This window comes from Mauremys reevesii, linkage group 6, assembly GCF_016161935.1.
Source record: "Mauremys reevesii isolate NIE-2019 linkage group 6, ASM1616193v1, whole genome shotgun sequence".
Taxonomy (NCBI): domain Eukaryota; kingdom Metazoa; phylum Chordata; order Testudines; family Geoemydidae; genus Mauremys; species Mauremys reevesii.
In genome coordinates this window covers 88,043,552-88,064,065 of record NC_052628.1, presented here as the reverse complement: position 1 = coordinate 88,064,065, position 20,514 = coordinate 88,043,552, and the positions used below count along the sequence as shown (strand labels likewise).

Sequence of the window (20,514 nt, the reverse complement as noted above, 5' to 3'; positions counted from 1 at the left end):
CTTCATCACTCCACAACTGCAAGGGAGAAAAAAATGTCTGATTTCTTGAAAACCTGATGACAGGTTGGGTGTTTAGTTGGGAGACAATCAGGGGCATAAAACTGGGTATGCACTACACAGAATTATTTTCAGCCATCCTTCATTTACAGCTCTGAAAATAATTCCACACAGAAACCCATAGCCCCTCACTTAGGATGATGAATTCTGAAAATGTAGGCTGAGAATCTTAAAGGAGCTTAAGGCAGTTAAATACCTACTTCCTATCGATTTTCAAAGGAAACTGGGTGCCTCACCCCTTAACACTCCTTTGAAAATCCCAGTGCTAGTTCTCAAAATCCTTCATTCTCCTCCTTTTGGAAGTTTTATGAGTAAACCGTGACATGAAAACAGCCTCTAAATTCAAGATGACTTTATTACCTTGGATGTGGATGCTGTTTGGTTGAAAAGAGGGGTTTGTTATTGGCTGGTATGTCTTCAGATGTGTTCCTGCAGTCTGCAGGAGATGGGGAGTCTGGGGTGTCCGTCTCTGCATCATGGGAGGGGGAACTGGAATTCTCCTGGGGCTGATATGGTGGGGAGACTGAGCAGGAGCTGCAAACCTGAAAATCATGAAACAGATTGAAGTATGAAGCCCCCAAAAAATAAGAGCAAAAAATGTTTTTAATTATTTAAATCACCAAAGTGCTTTAACAATGGGCACTGATACAGATTTCTAAAAGAATAGAGTGCAGTCCTAAACACTCACAAGAGTCATGTTCCAGTTTCTCAAATTAGATGGATAAACTACACCTGATAAACAACAATGAAAACCCAGTCTGCAGCTTCTACCAGGCTAACTCGTCTTAACTTCCAGGGGAGAGGCCCAGACAGTCCAATGATGAGGGTCACATAGATACTTAGATGGGGTACCTGACATCAGAGCCACTGCTAAATTGCAGGACTGTATTGTGGGGAGGCAATGGGATACCAGTTGACAAATGGCAGTCCTTCCTTTTTAGAAGGGCTGCAATCAGTCAATTACGGTGCTTCTATGGGGCACAGAGACTAGTTGATGGGTGGTGGGGCATTGCCTGAAAGAAGATATGCTGGGCAGAGGCAGTATAGAATCAGTCCCAAGTCCTTTTATTAAGTATTGTTTTCTGTTGCAGATGATGCTTTAACAGCACTTGGAAATTTTTCCACTTTATATTCAAGTATTTTGAAATAAATTATCTTAAACCAATATAAAATAGATGTTAGTTTTCATGAAGATCTTGCAGTGTTAAATGATTTCAAGTGGAGATGAGCCTGAGCTTGTCAAAATTTGGATCTGGACCCAATTTATGAACTCCCAAACCTTGGGCATTTCCTGAGCTAATTCTCTGGTTCAGCTGGGAAAAGGAGTGCAACACTTCAGAAGATAGGGCCTAAAAAATATTATTACTTCTGCTACTATAAGAGGATGGGTTATTTACCTGGATGTATTTATGGGCTTCATGGAAGGGTTAGAAATAATAACAACTACTCCTTTGAATTGTACATGTCAAAGCTCTTTACAAAGTAAGTAAGTAATATTCCCATTGAAGATGGGAAGCCAAGGTGTAGAGAGGTTACAAGGCTTGGCTTCCTTGATTCACATGACCATGCTCAGTCCATGTTGCCTACTCAGCAACAAATAGTGTTTTCTGGGCAACAATGGAAGGAAGCTATAGTCTCACAAATAATACAGTCGGAGCTATAATTATAATAATATTACCACAAAATACTCCTGCATAAAGTCATCACATGAGCAAGCATATTTAAATCCAAAACACCTGAGTTCTTCTGATTGAACAGAGAAGAGATTTCTGTCAAACATCTTCTGCATGACTTGGACCTTATATGGAACCCATTAACTATTTTTTGGCAGATCCATAGCTCATGTTAACATTATAGCAAATTTCATAGTGAGCCTTGTATGCTTTACTGCTTGTTCTATTTGCTTTCATTGAGTAGCTCTTTTGTTTCTTACTAGTTACAGTTTATTTTGTCTCTGTATTGATTCTATATTTACATACCAACTCAAATTTATTATTAGAAAGATGTGTCTGTTCAGGAGAAACTATAGAAATACGACCGGTAATGGGATAAATCATGAAGTCCTTACTAAGTAACTCAGTCTATAACATGTCACATATTTTTGCTGCTGCAGGTAACTTCTGCACTATATATTTAAAACACATGCTAAGGAATGTGGGGACGAGGTATGTGTGTTTTGCAGTAACAATTGAGACTAACAAAAGAAGAAATATACAGTAAGTGTTTATGAAAAAATATAAGAGGGCTTTAAAAAAGTGCTACAACTGCAGGATTACAGGTTTGCCAAGACAGAGGAAAGATGGGGGTTAGTTTTCTGGATAGCACTCACATAGAAAGATTATTGATTTGCTGCCAGAGATCAACAACAATGCACAGACTGGTCTTTTTTTACATTATTATTTAAAGAATCGTGGGATATCATCCTCTGTGTTTTCAAAATTCATTTGTGAAAACTAATCAATGAAAAATGGCTTTAACCGCCAGCCAACAACAGGGGGAAAAATCCTTTTCAAAGACTTAAAATGAAAAGCACCGTTTTAAAGATTTCACATTTGATTTAACATCTAAAAAACCTTCCAAAGATAATACACCACTTTGTATAGCTAGACAGGGATCCTTTTTAGTAGACTTTAGTAGTCTTTATAATGATTTATGAATCACTTCATGAATTCCTGGCTTACTCATATGGGTGACTATAGTATCTACATATACTTCCCTTCTGCTTCACAAAAGAGAAACTTGGACTTGTTTCAATCCAGATTTGTCCCCGAATAAATCACAGTGTGTTACTGGGGGAACTGCAAATTTAATTTTGTTTCTAAAACAATCAGGATCAGCTTGTAACTGCTAGGAAACTGCCATCCTGAACTGTGGCCATGCCCTGCAGCCCATGCAAACAGGAATAGCCAAATTTATAGAGAGCTGCCTTCGTCCATGCTTTCTGGGGTCTTCAAAACTAGAACTAGCATGTTCTAGGAGCCATTACGCAGTATGCCATTCCTCAGTGGGAGCTAGGAAAGGTGTCCTATAAATGAATGATTAGATTTGAAATGGTTTCAAGATTTGATGGGGGAAACGAGGATTACCTTATCAAAGCTTAAATGACCAGATTAATTTACACAATGTGACATGCACAGATGATTTCTAATTAGTCAATATGGATCACCACTAAATGTAATAAATGTCATGGTAAGTGTTGGCTGGACCTGGACATAATGTAAATTAGGAATACAGTATGAGCAAACTGCTAGCAAGCATCCGTACAAAAAACCAAACCACTACCACTATCACCAAGAAATCATGTTTGGTATTAGTAGTTTTTTGCTAAGTGACATGAAGGCCAGACCCAGCACACTGAAAATGATTATTTGGAGGTGGTGGTGATGAGGGGGAAGTTTTTATATGTTTGGGGAAAAGAATTTGTACAAGTGGTTTGAGATTCTTGGCCACAGAATTGACTGTTGCTAAATTGTTTGTGCATCACAGACTCTAAGGGCTTGGCTACACTTGCAGGTGTGCAGCGCTGGGAGTTAAAGCTGTCTTCGTACAGCTGTGTAGGGAAAGCGCTGGAGTGTGGCCACACTGACAGCTACCAGTGCTGCAGTGTGGCCACATTTGCAGCATTTGCAGCGGTGTTGGGAGTGGTGCATTATGGGCAGCTATCCCAGCATTCAAGTGGCTGCAACGTGCTTTTCAAAAGAGGGGGGTGGGGTGGAGTGTGACAGGGAGCGTGTGGGAGAGAAAGAGAGTGGATTTTTGGAGCCGACACTGTCAGCTCCCTGCCTTGCAAATTCTGACCACTTCCCCGACCCCTCACTCTCTCTTAACTGCAAATAGCCTGCAGACCAGATAAGCAGCTGCTCTGACGGACTCCCTTCCCCCGTCTCCGCCCCCCGCCGTGCTGTTTCTCTCCTCAAGTAAACACTAGCTGTGGCCATTCATCCCCCTGCCTGCCTCATTCACAGCAAACAGGAGCTGTGTTTGCTTTTAGATAAGCAGCTCCGGGAGCCCCGAGTTCACAACAAAACAAAGAGAGGCATCATAACAAAACAAAGAGAGTTCTTTAGTTAAAAGCATTATGGGAAAATTCTGGAGGCCAGTTACAGCGTAGTAAGATTAATCACTGTTTACACTGGCACTCCAGCACTGCAGCACCAGTGCTGCAGTTGTTATTGCCCAGGCAGACATGGAGTACAGCCAGCGCTGTAGCCAGGGAGATACAGCACTGTACGTGCCTTGCAAGTGTGGACAGTGAGTGAGTTGCAGCGCTGTAAAGCCACCACCAGTGCTGCAACTCTCCAGTATAGCCAAGCCCTAAGAAGTGATTTGGAGGCGAAAATCCTCATTCCTGCAATTCCACACAAAACAGAACTTCTATTGTTAATCCAGGCTGCTGGATTCCCTACACAGAACCCGATGTCAGTATTGTGACTGTGGTATCAATTGACTGCCCTTATTCAAGCTGGTTAGAATCAAACAAAGCAAAAAGAAAATTCCCATTCGGGGTAAACCTGACCTCTTAAAGGTGTTTTGATGGTGCTCCACTTCTTCATAGTAGTATTTGAAAGACTTTCAAAGAGCTGTCACCTCAGAATTATCCTGGCTAGTGTTCTTTTTGGCTAGCATTCCTTTATTTGATTTCACACTGCCAGTCTCAACGGGGACATGGAAATACATGACTGGCCTAGTAATATTCAACATTGTGCTTAGAACTGAAATCTCTCACTGAGTTTGCCTCACCTTCACTGCCTGATCTTCTTGGAGTTGTCATGTCTACTGAACTCCCTTCCATGAATCCCCCTTCTCCTTCTGGTTCTGTTTTTTGTGTGAATCGTCTACATAGCAGTGAACTGGTTTCAGACCAATTAATCTCTGAGCTAGGGGCGATGCACTGACAAGCATCGGATTGTATATGCATTCAAATAAGGTCATAGGCATTCCCCTTGTTTCAACCAGAAAAGGGAACAAAGCAAATAATAGTTGTGCACTTTTACGCAGTTTGTAGTCCAAGAGAATCAACTGTATCCACAAAAATTGTGCAGATTCAGGATGGATGCCAGAACAGACTTCAAATATTATTAGTCTGGAAGGTGTTAATGGTTTCCATTAGCATGTCTGTGATCTTTAGACTACCATAGATCTGGTTAAAACTGATGAGCATGCTACCCACCCTTCATTCAGGCTAAATGGCAGAAGCAATTAAGCTCCTTTAATGGACTAAGATACCTGGAGACAATGGAAGCCACTGTCTCAGGCACTAGCCATATGCAAGGCTGACCAAACACTAAACCCTGCTGGCTGTTTTTTTTCCTGGGGACTGATTGCAAACACAGAGGCTGGGTCTTTGATTCATTGCAGAGAGCTGAAAGCAACCAAAAAGAAAGAGAAAGGCAGCAAAAAGCCACAGAAGCAGTGGTGAGCATGGCCCTGCTCCATGAGGCACAGGACTGGCTGAAAAGGCAGGCTTGGAAATTGTGAGCAAGAACACTGCCTGCTGTTTGTTTCTACTGTGTTCAGGGAACAAGGACTTTGTGTACTTTGAAAATAAACAGGATTGCACCAAAGAATAACCTCACTCATAATCAATATTTCCTCCTAATGGAAACAACCCAGCAAGGCTCTGAATATTGGCTAACTATTCAGACCAAGGGGCAACAAATGCTAGCTACTTACTGATCCTGGTGCTACCACTTCTCACTCCCTATTATTTTTCTTAACTCTTCTCTTCTGGTGTTAGTTCAGAGCTGGGAGATAAAAATGGATCTTCAAGGCCAAGAAAATGATAATTAATTCTAACCAACTCTTAAACTTCTGCCTTTCATCCTGCCCAACAATTAGCTTCCCTCAAGAAGAGTTTACTGTTTGAAATACACAATTCCACTTATTCTGCACTATGGAAGTCTTGTGGGGGACTAAAAGAGATGACAAATCAAGAATAAGTTCCTGTAAAATAACAGTAATAATATCTAGCTTTTATATATCGTGTTGCATCAGTAAATCTCAAAGTGCTTTACAAAGGGGGTAAGCATCACAACCCTTACTTCAAAGATGGGGAAACTGAGGCACAAAATAGTGAGGTGACTTGCCAGAGGTCATCCAGCAGGCCAGGGGCCAACCAGTGCTCTAGCCACTAGGGAACACTTCCATTGTGTGGCCACAAAAAAGTATTTTTGTTAAAACAAATTAGTCGAAAGGGAAGGCAAGCATGCCTATTCGGAACTATTACATTGGAGAAAAAAATGGTTCAACAATAGTTATCCATGTGAAAGTATGACATGTCATGTTACCAGGGACCACTAGGGAAGACAGTCTATGTTGGAAGTCACTTTATCTGACTGCCTACTTTTCTCAACATAGCAATAACATTTAGGAGGCATGTAGCTATCTTGTGCACTGCCAATCATCTTTAAAGGTAATAATTGGAGATATACCAATCTCCTAGAACTGGAAGGGACCTTGAAAGGTCATCAAGTCCAGCCCCCTGCCTTCACTAGCAGGACCAATTTTTTGCCCCAGATCCCTAAGTGGCCTCCTCAAGGATTGAACTCACAACCCTGGGTTTAGCAGGCCAATGCTCAAACCACTGAGCTATCCCTCCCCCCATTTGTTTACTCTGAGCACAAGTTACCCAGTAACTGACACCCTGGATGTGCAACAGCAACGGGGAAAACTCTACAAAGACTGAAGATTCAGCTGTACAACCAATATTGCCAATACTTTTCTGAACATAACAAAATGTCTTTGAGCTGGTGTGGTCATAAGATCAGGCTCTTATTATATTTCCTGAACTTCCTTCTTTTTGACTGTGTTGGGGAAAAAATGTAAGCTGCATGGGGCAGGCTTTTGTCCACCTCAGTGCTCTGTGTAGTGCTCCGTACACTGACTGTGCTCAGTAAACAATAATCAGGAACAGACTTTCTCTACATATGTTAGTATTTCTAGTCAAAGCCAGGAGGTTTGGGGCAAAGTTCCAAGGCAGTTCTCATATAAAAATTAAAATTCCCATAACGCCTTACATTCTGGCTTTCACCAACTCTCCACATTTTGCCATTGTGGACTAGTAAAAAGTCCTGTTAGTTCACAGTCTACTATACCCCAGTGAAATGCACCAGAATTCCAGGTGTCTTCCAGATCTGTGACACAAAAAAACTTCTGTTTAAAAACATGTTTAAAGAACAATGTGATTTGTTGCACAACAGGATTGCGTGAAACTCAATGTTTTTCTAACAATGTCACGAATATACATGTTTTGCCTAAGGTTTTACAAAGACAAAAATAGCAAAATTTTGCAGCTGTGACACAACACTCCTCACCCCCAGAAGATGGGCAAATCAAAACTAGATTTTCCACTGAGCACACAAATGTCTGTCATCCAAATGTGGCTGTTTTCCTTACCTCCGTGCCTGCTACTGTCACCAGCTCCACTGACAGCATCACTGAGCTACTACAGAAACTATGGGTACGTCTTCACTACCGGCCGTATTGGCGGGTAGCAATCGATTTCTCGGGGATCGATATATCGCGTCTCATCTAGATCCCCGAACGCGCTCCTGTCGACTCCGGAACTCCATCAACGCGAATGGCGGTAGCGGAGTCGACATGAGGAGCTGCGGACGTCGATCCCGCGCCGTGAGGACGGTAAATAATTTGATCTAAGGTACTTCGACTTCAGCTACGCTATTCACGTAGCTGAAGTTGCGTATCTTAGATCGATCCCCCCCAAGTGTAGACCAGCCCATTGATTTGTTCTGCTAGCTGTTCCAACTTGCCTGGCCTAACAGGCTGCATTTGCATCACTGCAGGACAAACCCTCTTTCTTGTAACCTCCAGGGATGAGGAGACAAATTCCCCAGCAGTACCTTTTCTATAGCACCAGGGAGAGAAGACCCTTAGTTTTCTCTCTCTGAAAGTGAGGCAAGCATGTGTTCCTGAAACCCAGGATTGACCCAGTTTTCAGGGCCTGTCCCAATGTCCCTGATAGTTATACAAAAAGACCCAGGATTTTGTCCCAATTTTTGTGCGCACCACAGGCAGACTCTGGCCACCTGAAGGAACTGTCAGTCAGCTGAGCTGGTGAAACTGTCAACAGAAGGTATATGCATATGTGTGCCTATAGCTGCCAACACCACAGTGATGAGCCTGGTATAAACACGTAGGTAGATTATCCCACCAGGCCCATCACTTGTTGATGCCTTTTCCTGATAAGGTTTCCAGTTAAGCCCATTTTCTGCATGAGTCCTTGTCACCCATCCTGATTTTCATGGTGCACTCCCATAATACAGGCACTGACCCAATTCTGAGTGGCAGGAGTCCTGCAAAGTTTCAGGGCCCTGCTGTGTGCATACAGGGCTGGGGCAGGCTCAAGCGGCCATTGAGCAATTGAGGGAGGCTCCCTGATTTGTGTCAATAGAAATGGTGTTGATCTGGCTGCAATATTCCCACAGGTTCAAAAGCCATGAGTCAGATCCCCCAAAACAATGATTAAAAAAAAAAAAGATTATATAGTGTTTTGGGCCTGTCTTTTGATTTCCGAACTGCCCCACCCACACCCAATGCATGTGTGAGACACTTAGTGTTGCCAACATGCCCAGATTTATTGAGGTGATTTTTGGCCCCTGCTGCTGGAACCCTGACCCCTACATCTGTTCATCCCCCCGGCAACCAATTAATTCTGCCTCCACATCAGTTCTGCCCCTTCCATCCTCAACTGCATTCCTCCTGGGGCTCTTCACCCCCTTTCCCAGACCTGGGAGGTTGCAGCAGGGTCCCCTCGCCCACTTTTATGCTGGGGAGGGGGGGAGTGGCTCCACCCTCCAATGGCTCTACCCTCTGCCCCTTCCCAGGCCGGGTGTCACAGGAAGGGAGTGTGGAAGGAGCAGCAGGGGAACTGTCCCTGTTACTCGTAGGAAAGGAGGGATGAAGGCCTGAGCTGCTGGGCTTTTTGGTGCTCCCTCTTTCCCCCTCCCCTCCTGTGAAGATGGTCTCGGCTCCTGAGGGGAGTGGGAAAAAGCTCTGCCTGCCTCCTGCAGCAGCTCTGATTGGCTGCTCTTCCCCAGGAGGTGGGGCAGTGGGGAAGGCAGCCAGCTGGAAGGCGTTTCCTCCTCACCCACATGCAGGTCTGAAATTGGGGCTGATGCTTCTTGTGACATGACCAGACTGGTTCCAGCCCTGGATGAAATCCCAGGACTCATGAAAAAAATCAGGAGAACTGGCAACACTGTGGCAGGCAGTTGCCAAACCACTAGGAAAGCTGCCTCTACTAGCCCATGAGTGAGAGGGGCTGGGAGAAGTGTCTCCTTCCCAGCTTGTTCAACTGAGCCCTTGTGAGGGGAAGGGGACAGAGGCCACAAGGGAACTCAGATGGGTCTCAGTTCCAGCTCCAACATCACAAACTCTCACACACACTTTACACTTATTCAGCAGAAAGGCCACAAACTGCATGGGCTATGGAGATTGAACTAGCCCTGCTACATGTAAAGGAAATCCCCTTCCCCTCATATCATGCGTGAAGCATGCCAGTGCATGAGAAACTTGCCCTGATGCATGCTTTATTTGTAGTTAAACAGAAGACTTCATTCAGCAGCACTGTCAAGCTCATGCCTTCACCAACACTAAATCCATGCTTTTTTTTTTAAAAGCTGCAGTTTATGGTTATGTGCAAATTATTTGACTTTTTGCTTAAATGTAACAGCAGGCAAGTGTTTCTACATTTTTCCTTCCAAAAAAGCTGGCAGCTGTAGTCTTTCTACATATAGAAAGGAGACAGTTGCTTGGTTAAGAAGTAGGAGGCATTGTTGCTAAGACCAACCTACCTTCCTATGAGGAGGTGTGCACAGAATAGTCAATGGCACACTTCTACTCCTGCCACCAGGACTGGTGTCTCAGTTTGTCACTGAAAATATAGTCCAGTCTAGGCGTGAAGATTCGCCCTTGACTGATTCCCCTCATCAGCAGGTGAACAGCCTTTTCTTACTGCCAGTGGCTACTCTGATATGATAGCTGCCACCTTGACCAACACAGTGGGAATTGAACTGGGGATTTCCAGGACTAAAAGCACAAGCTGCTATAGCTGGAGCTAGAGCTCCTTAACTGGAGCTGTAACAACTCATATCCTTTGTGGGTCATCACAGAGGGGGACCTGTAATACAATGATTGGTGGGTTACATCTATGCTAGAGAATTAAACTGTTAGTGAGGGCAGATAATCTCTCTAAAAAAAGAGACAAAGCATGTAAACAGGCTAGACAGAAAGATCAGGTTTTGCTAGCTTGGCGAAGGCAGGGCCCAAGGTTTGATCAGTTGCTCACCTCCCCCTTCAGAGTCTGTCATTGTTAACAGGCAGATATTTCCTCACTTGCAGAAAAGATACAGCCTCTTAGCAGACAAGTCTCCAACCGTCCAAACCATGGGAGGAAATTACTGTACTGATTCCAGAACAACATTGTTATGTGCTTTAAGTGGAATCTTTCTTACAGCCAGCCAGTTTCATACCACATACAAGAAGCTTTGTAATATGTAAGCATTAGCTGCCTTGACTCTTTGGTTAGAAACACTTGGGGGCTCTTGCTTCTGGAGGTCTGGCTGGGAATTACTTGCTGTTTTATAGCAAAGTCATAAAAAGAATATAACCACATACTCAAATAAGCAAATAAAAGTACTGCTCCCACTCTTATTATAGCACTGCAGTAATAAAGTTGAATACTTCAATTCTAAATTCTTCTATTCAGCCATTAATAACAGCCTAAAAAATTCCTTTCAAGCTAAAATTTCTCATGCTTTAGGAATACAGGAATTGCTATACCAGGTCCATCTAGCTCAACATCCTGTCTCAGACAGTTGCAAGTATTAGAAGCTTCAGAAAAACATGAGCGAACCCTCATAGTGGAGAATTACAGAACAGCCTGCCCATAGTGGAAACTTCTTCCCAAATCCAGTAGCTATTGGGTCATTTATGTCCAGAAACATATGCCTTAAGAAGCAAAATGTAACTGCAGATATTATCATATGTAAATACAGCTAATCCCTTTAAACTGGGCATTTGGGCAACAATGATCTTGTGGGAGTGAGTTCCACAAGTTAATTATGTATTGTGTAAACGAGTATTCATTTTTATTGTTTTTAAGTTTGCTGCTTTTTTTATTTAATTGAATGTTCCCTTGTTCTTGTATTCAAAAGGGGATGAACAGTAGGCCGCATTTACCTTCCCTCTACCATACAATATTTTTTATACCTTTATCATGCCCTCTCTTAAACAAACAGTCAAAATCTTTTCAAATTTGGTGAGCATTAAAAAAATAAAAACAAAACAATTAGAAAAAATGAGTTTTATGGTAGAGATTAGATTTGAGACTCCAGTTTTATCCTAACTTCGCTACCACCACCTGAATTTTAGAGAGTTTGGATATGAAAACCTGCACCAAAACCAATCTCGTTGATTTGAGTTTTGGCATGGAACTAAACTTGCACAAGATGTGTGCATTATTTTTCAATTCCTCTTCCCACAACTTCGAGGCTCAGGTTCACAGGGCTTCATCAGCTTCTCTACAGCCTCCCTCCCATTGTCCAAAGGGAGAGAAAGTTGAAGAGGAACCTCTGCTTCCGCTATGTTTTCTCCTTCCTATTCTCCATGGGAGTGAAAGAAATGGGAGTTACTATAATCTATAGCTTCCCTAGAATCCTGAGCTGGCTACCCAAATGTAAGGGTCAAAGAGAAGTCTCCTTGATGAGGTGTACACTTGTCCAGGGAAACCATCACTCAGGCAGGGGAGAAAAGAATGTGTGGGAGGGGAACTTAATGGTGAAACAACACAGACTTGTGTGCATGTGAATGGGTCAGTAGATTCTACATTGAATGACATACCATTACCTATAGTGGGGCATTTCACCTTGGGAGATGATGGATGTGAGTACTTCTGCAGCTGGAAAACAAGTGACAGCCTTGTTCTGTTATAGCGGTAGAGAAATTTCTGCTGGTAGGTGTGGAATTTGGTAGTAGCAGCAACTGGTTTTTTTTCTTTAAAATTTTCATTTTTGTAATTGAATATTAAAAGCAAGAACTATGTTAATGCAACATTAAGGTTGAGAAGTTAATCATTCAAAATGCAGAAAACCCAGTAGTTAAGGTTCTCAGAGTAATACTGTAGAACCTGAGTTACGAACACCAGAGTTATGAATTGACCAGTCAACCAGACACCTCATTTGGATCCGGAAGTATGCAATCAGGGAGCAGCAGAGACCAAAAAAAATAAATACAGTAAACTACTAAAAAAATAAAAGGAAAGCTTAAAAAAAAGATTTGACTGTTTCTGTGCTTGTTTCATTCAAATCAAGATGGTTAAAAGCTGATTTTTAATTCTGCATAGTACAGTTTTGAAGCTGCAGTAAGTCAATGTTCAATTGTAAACTTTTGAAAGAATCATAACGTTTTGTTCAGCGTTACGAACATTTCAGAGTTACGAACAACCTCCATTCCCAAAGTGTTCGTAACTCTGAGGTTATTAGTGGAGCCACATTGCCCACATAAAATATGCAGCACCTAATGTACTACATGACACAATGGCAACAAAGTCTGCAGTAAGAACTCCTAAATTCTGTGGCAATATTAATTTATTGTATCTCCTTGAAATATCCTACATTCTCATCCCTTTTGCAACCAAACACAAGGTTCTGACTCATAGTGGGCTGTACAATTCACCAATGATTATTCTCAACCATGCTTTTTTCATGATGGATTTTTTTGCTTTGTACACTACATGCCCAGCTCCAAGGGCCTCAGCAGTTACAACATTATCTAGGTGGTCCAGGACAGATTCTCCTTCCTCTTCCTCATGTGTGCCATGGAAGAGGGGAGGCAGAGATTGTGGTCTGCTTCCCTAGTTCATCATCTCAGCTCCCCAAGCCTCTAGGCAGCCTAGCTATCCAGCCTGCCCTTCTGCCTCCCCCTGCTCCCTGGCTGCAACCTGAACTCCAGCATTGGCTCCCTAAACTCTGCAGCAGCCCCTCCTCACTCCTGCCTTGTTCTATAAAACAGTGACGTGAGCATGCACTGTAGTCCAATTAACTTCCCCTTGTGCAGAAAGGTCCAGAGCAAGAGGCAGCTGCAGGTGGGTCCCAGCAGGCCAGGGAGACAAAACAAAATGCTGGGCTCTTGGCTCCAGCTCAATAATTAGTTTTGTATGGAGAATTCTGTGATCTCTTGGAAAAAATGGCACATTCCACGCTTGCATAATCAGTAAGGCCATGGGTACGCTATGGATGCGACAATGGCTATGGTGCCATAGCTATACCATTATAACCCTGTAGTGTAGATGCAAATAACAGCAGTGGAAGAAGTTTTTCCATTGCTGTGGGAACTCCACCTTCCTGAGTGACAGTAGCTAGGTTGACCAAAACATTCTTCCATTGACCTAGCTGTGTCTACACCAGGAGTTATGTCAGCATAGCTGCAGCACGCAAGTGTGTCTGTTTTTCACACCCCTGAAGACAATACATTTTAAGTTTAGACCAGGTCTAAATCGGTGGGTCCCAGATTGAGATGGCTGAGGCAGTTCATACCTTTCAGAACTATTATTTCAGGCTCTTTGCACACTCAGACAAGTTTATACTTAGTTCACATTTTCAAGGTTATCATCACAACCATGGGGGCTTGAAATTTAATTTTTTTAAATGGAAATGGAGATTCTGCAACAAGGGGTGAATTCTGCGGAAAACTCCATGATGGCAGAATACACAGGGTCTTGGCTATATGCAGTGTTTTGTATTATTTCTCCTGTTAAATATTTGCCTAAATATATATAGGTGCCCTGTGACCAACTTATCACTGCTGTGGTAATCGTCACTCTCCTGCATTTAAATGCATCCTCTTAACATTGCATTAATGTAGTTATGGGCACTTACTCAGTCTTGAATACAAAGTAGCCCCAAACAGAGATGGAGAGTAACAATGAAACACTTTCTGAAAATGTGTATATGGTTAGTGTTAAAAAAAAAAAAAAAAAAGGTTTGTAAGGAAGGAGTGTATCCGACCAGAACTTCATTATTATTCATTATTGCCTGTATCATCATAGTGTCCAGAGGCCCCAAACAGGATCAGGGCCCCAATGAGGTAGGAACTATTTATACACGTCACTATTAAAGCGCTTCGACAGTGGTCTCCCCACAGTAATCTTCTCAGAAATGTGCTAATAAGAGGATCCAGTCTTGTTTTTTAAACAGTGATTTTAATGCTTGCAATAAATGCTGGACTGACCCTGCTAGTGGTCTAGCAACAAAAGGCAGCGGAAACATCCCAATAGCGTTTGCCAATATCCCTCAACTCCGACCGACAGGAACCCACTTCTACAGGGAAGAGGAATCTATATATCATTCACTCCTTGGTCCTTCTCCTAACAAGAATACTAACAATTTGCAGCAGTGATTATGAGGCTGATATTACCCCCATGGAGCAGGAGGTCTAGCCCGTTTCAGCCATGACTGAACTAACTGAACTCAAAGTGGCAACCTAGACATGAAAGACACCTTAGCCCAATCCCCCAAGCCATTCAGTTCCTCCATCTTCAAGATAAAAGGCAGAGCGGTAGTACTGTTTTCATCATGGGGGAATTAGGTCCATTTATCAGCAACTGAAATCCAGGAATGTTCTTTGAGGTTTATATTGGACTTTTTATGCTTTCCTAATTACTGACATTTCTATTCCTCAAGAAAATTAAACACCTTGCGATACATTAGTGAAAAATAGAAGTGTGTATTTTAGTGTGTAGAAAATTATGTAAAATCAGCAAAACTATATTTAAAAATTTCCATAGATATATAGTAAGAATAGAATATTTATATTAAAATTAGAGTGTAATATGTGTACCATTGAATTTATATCAGAACTATGTTTCTACTGAAAAACTATTTACCTAGGTCGCATGCAGTATAGTCAGAATTCTGATTTAATATACTAAGTGGAAACCATTAACATCATGCAATATCTGTTCAATAATCATTTAGGTAATATTTAAAGATGAAAACTGGATCCCTCTCAGAGGATTTGCTTTTATATCACTGAAATATCCAAAGTAATAGAAACCATAAAGGTGGGAGATCTTGTCCCTAACCAGCAATGAATGACTTCTGACTATGAATCATAGTCTTTTGCTACTGAATTAGAAGTCAAGTCCAGTCATCGCACACTAGTCTCACAACACGGAAGATATCAGCTTCCTGCAAAAATATGAGCTTATTTCAGTTGAGAAATGAGCTTTAGTTTACACCAGAGTTTTCAAAGCTGCAAATGTCAAATAACATGCAAATCAGGGTCCCAGTCCTGCGCGGTCCTGATCAGTTCCTCAGAGGTGCAAAGTGACCTGAACTCTAAAAATTCACTATTCTTGAGGGGCATTTATAAGTTCACTGGAAGCATGCAGCATCTTGCAAGTTCAGCCTGCAAATTTTCATGATTAAAAAACTTCCTCCCACTAAACATGCTGAAAACAAATACTAACACATACAATAGAAGTTCAACCCATGTGTGTTACACTTCTCGAAAGCCAAGCCAGTCAGCGATAATCAAACTGACAACCTGCCCACTTCAACATGTTGGCAAGTAGCACAAGAATATAAATGCTAGTGAGGCTCTAATAGTCATGGTTCCCAAGCCACTTACATAGAGTAACTCAATAATTAACATTTTCATTCTTATTAAGAAAGCTTCTCCATCTCTCCTCCACCTTGTCTTTTCTCCTTCGTGGGATTTTAAATCGGAGAGACACTATCCTGATTCATAGGCTTGGCAGAATTCAATTTTTATTTTTTATTGTTTTGTAATTTAAATCAATAATAGCAATGTTTACTTTGAAGCATTGTTTTTAGATTATCAATTTAACTTTTCATGGTTGTGCAAAAATTACAAGATTTAAGCATTTTTTAAATTGTATCTATTTAAATGTTTACAGTTGCAGGAAATTATTGGGGGTCAGACAATAACTGTTGACAGTAGACATTGAGATTCAAAAGTTAAAGGATTCTAAACTGTTAAAAGGCAAATTATCAGCATCAAATGTCAAAAAAACCAAAAAATAAATATCCCTAAATCAAACTCTAATAAGTTCTCACACAACATTTTGCTTACTTTGCTTCTCTGTCAATTTTGATAATCATTGATGGAAATATATTTTTGTTGGTTTGTGGATGCAAAGTGAAATTGATGTCTATTGACATTAACCAATAAAAATCTAATCCTTCCAAGCCTACTTATAGTTTATAGCTTTCATATAATGGACTTGTGGACAGGTTACTTGACTAGCAGTCTGGAGACCTGGGGTTCTATTATAGTTCTGTCACTGATCTACTGAGTGACTTTGGGTAAGTCACTTCATCCCTGTGTCCCCTCCTACTATTTGTCTTGTTTATTTACAGTGTAAGCTCTTCTAGGCAGGGACTGTGTCTTACTATGTGTTAGCATCTAACACAACAGGACTCCAATCTTGGTTGGAGCCTCTGGGCACTACTGTAGAACAAATAATAAAATTTTAAAAAAAATAAGAATCTCTCTAAAACTACCAGTGAATGTAGCTAAGTAAATCCTAGAGGCACAAGTATATGCTCTGGGATTTACTTAGAACAGTGGTCACTTACTCTACGTTTGTGCACTAACACAAAATATATGTTAAAGTATCATCATAATCCGTCTGCACTGTTAACATTCTAAACAGACAAGAGTAACAATAAAACTACTACTGAACTTAGTAATGTTCAAAGTCAATTGCTTCTCATTTTTAAAATGAATAAAGATAGTCTTACCTTTCAGTGCCCGAGTCTACAGCTGAGAGAGGAGGTAACTGGGATGGTGGGTTGCAGGGACTACCATGTACATTATGCGCTGGAGAAGGGTGACTGACAGGATGTGATGGTGGACCACCCCCAGCAGCCGTTCCACTCCGACTTGAGTGAGTACTGGAGAACATTGTAGCTGAAATCAGAGGGAGAGCAATATTCAGTATCATAGTAGACACAACATGATTTCAATGATCAGTCAGTACTACCAGGTAAAGTGATCACCCTTCCTACAAATGATTTAATGCTAATTCTTAGAAACCAACTTTTTTTCAAGTCTTACTTTCTGTTTGAAAAAATATTATTGGTCCATAAAAAAACAACCCAAACTATGTTATAATGAAAGAAACACTGATTGGGTTTTGAAAATATGCACGTGATTGGACAGTTCACAATGGACAGTTGTCTAAAATCAAAAAGGACAACACTATGGACCCAGTCCTGGGAGTTTTGCTTGAATAAATACTGCAAATCTGGGGTCTATCATTTTTTCATATTGCAGAACAAGTTGTAAAGCTATAAAGCATAGTTCTTAGAGCTGATCTAAAAACGGATACAAAACATCACAGTTAAAAACAAATGTTTACTACTTTTTGAAAATCTGAATATTTTCATATTTTTTAAACAAATAAAAAAAACTAGTCACATGCTGAAGGGTTAACTTAAAAGCATTATAGATGTTCCTCCCTACATCCTAATGAGATGACCTAAAAATCAGTAGCTTCATTTTCAGAGATGCTATAAATGAGGACGCCAGCAATTAGCAACTGTGTGAGGATTGTAGACAATCCTTGTTGTCTTGCGGATTGTCTCAAAGGCAAAGAGTTCCCTTTCAAATGTAAAACACAGATGTTTTTACTTTTGGCAAAGCAAAGCAACAGTAAACAGGGAGAGTGACACAATAACTTGGTCCCTGACAAACGTAGGTGCTTTTTACTGACATCTGCGTCAAGTGATGCAGTTGATTTTGAGTGAAAACATAGATACTTAATCTTCATCAAAAAAGATAAAGAGTTCAAAAAGCACATGGCTTAGCGAAACAAAAAAGAGAGATAAGTCTTCAAGTTTCTGAGCAGAGGAATTGTGTAGGATAACACAAGGTATATGATGGAGAAATTAGATAAAATTAAGAAAATTAAAATATAGGCTGCATATTAAGAAAAACTACCTAAAGGTGAGATCAATTAGACTGGAGAATAGTTTCCAAGGGAACTGATAGAAGCCACATTGCTTGAGACAAAGCTAAATTAGAGAAACTACTGTAGGGAACAAGCATGCACTGACAGGCATATAGAGTGACCTAAGAGGTCTTTTCCATCTCCAACATCTATGTTTCTATTTAGAGACCTTAATCTGCTGACAAAGAAAAAAACTGCTTGTTTTCATCTGAGTAATGTAGGGATGTATAATGTCCCCTTAGCGTGCACAGACAGAGCTCCCATAACTGTTAGTGTGCCGAATTCTGCTTTTGGATGTGCACATACACAACTCCTATCAATTAACAATTAGCCATTGACATATAGATGGACCAAGTCCTGACTCACACACCTAGTGAAGATATTGACAAATAAATTCTGTTTCCCTCTGGAGCTTTCCACAGATCTGGTCTCTCTTTCTCCCTGTGTGGGTGTCTGTCTCCTTCCCTATTTATTGCAATAGAGGTGTTTTCTTTGCCCTAAATAGGTTCTGCATTCCACCCCTGCTCTATCTTTCCTGTTTCTTGATAGTCCAAAAGAAATTCACCCCTTCTTTCCCCACAGAGTAAGGGAAGCCTGCTGAATACAGACCCCTTCGCTAATCTCAGTGGTCAATGTCTGGGTGAGGTGCAGTCATGGACTCCACAAGTGGGCAGAAGAAGGGATTGGTTGGCTTTATGGATGCTCTGGAGCATTGTTTCAGCATCCATGGAAGACAGCAGCCTCCAAGTAATGCCATGTTATGTCACACTGCCTTGACAGCCTCAATGCTGCAGGAAAGCTGGGGGCCAGCATTTGGCCCTATGATATCAGATGCATATCAACGGGAAGATATTTATGTGCATTTCTAGAGCACTCCTGGCTGTAGTATCTATGCATATGTGTACGCAGCAGATGGATGGTATATTCCCAGGTTGGATAGACATACACGTGCTAGCTCTGCTTGAGCCAGTGCACAAAAAACAGCACTGTGGCTGCAGTGGCACAGGTGGTGGCTCAGGTTAGTTGCCCTAGTACAACTCCGTCTGAGGTCCTAGCCCAAGCTAAACACCCATGCCAGCACAGCCATGCTGCTATTTTTAGAGCTAGTGCAAGTATGTCTACATGAGCTAGGAATTACACTTTCCAGGTCTTGTGTAGACATACCCTTAGATCTGAATCTCTAATTTCTCAATATACTGTACAGTACTATAGTAACTTCCAAATTACGTGGAGGGTCCTTAGCATCATTATTTGAGAAAACAAATCTTTCTGTTGTCAGTTTCTCTTAAGTAATTGCCTTTTGCTGCCTGATCTAAGTTAAGCACATAGTTTGAATAGCATGAAACTTAGTAAACATCTGTGACAACAAACGTTCTTCTTACCTCTAATTTACCATAAGCTAGATTTGCATAGAAACATTATGCAAAAGGGCTTTATTTAACAAAGTGTTCCTCAGTAAAAAGTCTTTTTCCTGTTTCTTCAGTAAATATGAAAGTCAATAGTTTGTATAATACTCCAACATAAATAAAACCCATCAAAAGAAATTCCCAGGAATAAATACCATGAAAAAGCTATTGTTCCCCCGTGATCCTTAAGAAGCTCAGGTTACAGCATAGTTTCAGACAGATAGCCTTTTGGATTTGAATGTGAATCTAAGATTGAGTTACACCTTTTTAGGTCATCTAATTTTGGTAATTATACAGGAAAAATTCATGCTGCCATTTTCGAGGTCTCATCACAGTTGGATTTACCAACACATAAAGATTATCCAACAGGCATCTCTCTTCCTACAGATTTTTCTCTGTGTGGAGCTGCATTCTTATGCATTCTATTGACATGCAATAAAAATGAAGTGCATGGAGGGGAAAAGAAACCTGATTCATGAGTAAGAAAAAAGAGAAATAGCATTTTAAAATATTATAGAATTTATACTATAAAAAATTCAATTTCTTCTCTTAATGGAGCAAGAACCCTGTTATTTAAAGGAACATGTTTAAAATGCAGAATTACCACCTTTCTTCTTGCAAACTACCAACTATGGTGTAATTTATTACCATGGATTTATTACTGTCAAATCAGTGCTCTGTCAATCTATTTCTGCCCCAAAATGCCTCTCTTCCTACCCATGCCCACAGAGATTTTGAGGCAGGGTTGAAAATACTTCCCACTTAGAAAGGAAAGTATAAGCCTTTTGTTTTGTGGTTCAGCTTCAATTAAAGCTGCATATTTGCTAGTGTTTTTTTTTTAAAATCACTATATTTAACATTCCATTTGTATACGGAATAATTATATCATCCTTGTGAACAGGATATTTGGCATCAGAATAGAAATACAGACATGGCCACCTGGCTGCATTCAGGCCACATTTCTCCCTTCCCCATGTCTACCTCCCCACTTTCAGCTCCCCTTTTTGTGTTTCCATGTTCAAAGGCCTAAATCCTCCTCAAAAGATATTTAGATGC

General features: G+C 41.0%; 1 protein-coding gene and 1 long non-coding RNA gene across 6 annotated transcripts in view; one reads left to right on the top strand and one right to left on the bottom strand.

Annotated features, from left to right (window-relative positions):
• GLIS3 (GLIS family zinc finger 3) overlaps positions 1 to 20,514 on the bottom strand; it is a 306,985-nt gene that overhangs the window by 22,980 nt on the left and 263,491 nt on the right. For all 5 annotated transcript variants that reach the window (XM_039542756.1, XM_039542757.1, XM_039542758.1 and 2 more), the window contains 2 exons: positions 16,842 to 17,010; positions 418 to 599 (listed from right to left, as the gene is read on the bottom strand). In XM_039542756.1, coding sequence (XP_039398690.1) covers positions 418 to 599; positions 16,842 to 17,010 — 351 coding nt within the window. The remainder of the gene's footprint in view (positions 1 to 417; positions 600 to 16,841; positions 17,011 to 20,514) is intronic.
• The window catches only part of LOC120407246, a 35,002-nt gene that overhangs the window by 1,440 nt on the left and 13,048 nt on the right, over positions 1 to 20,514 (top strand). The gene's annotated exons all lie outside the window — the stretch shown is intronic.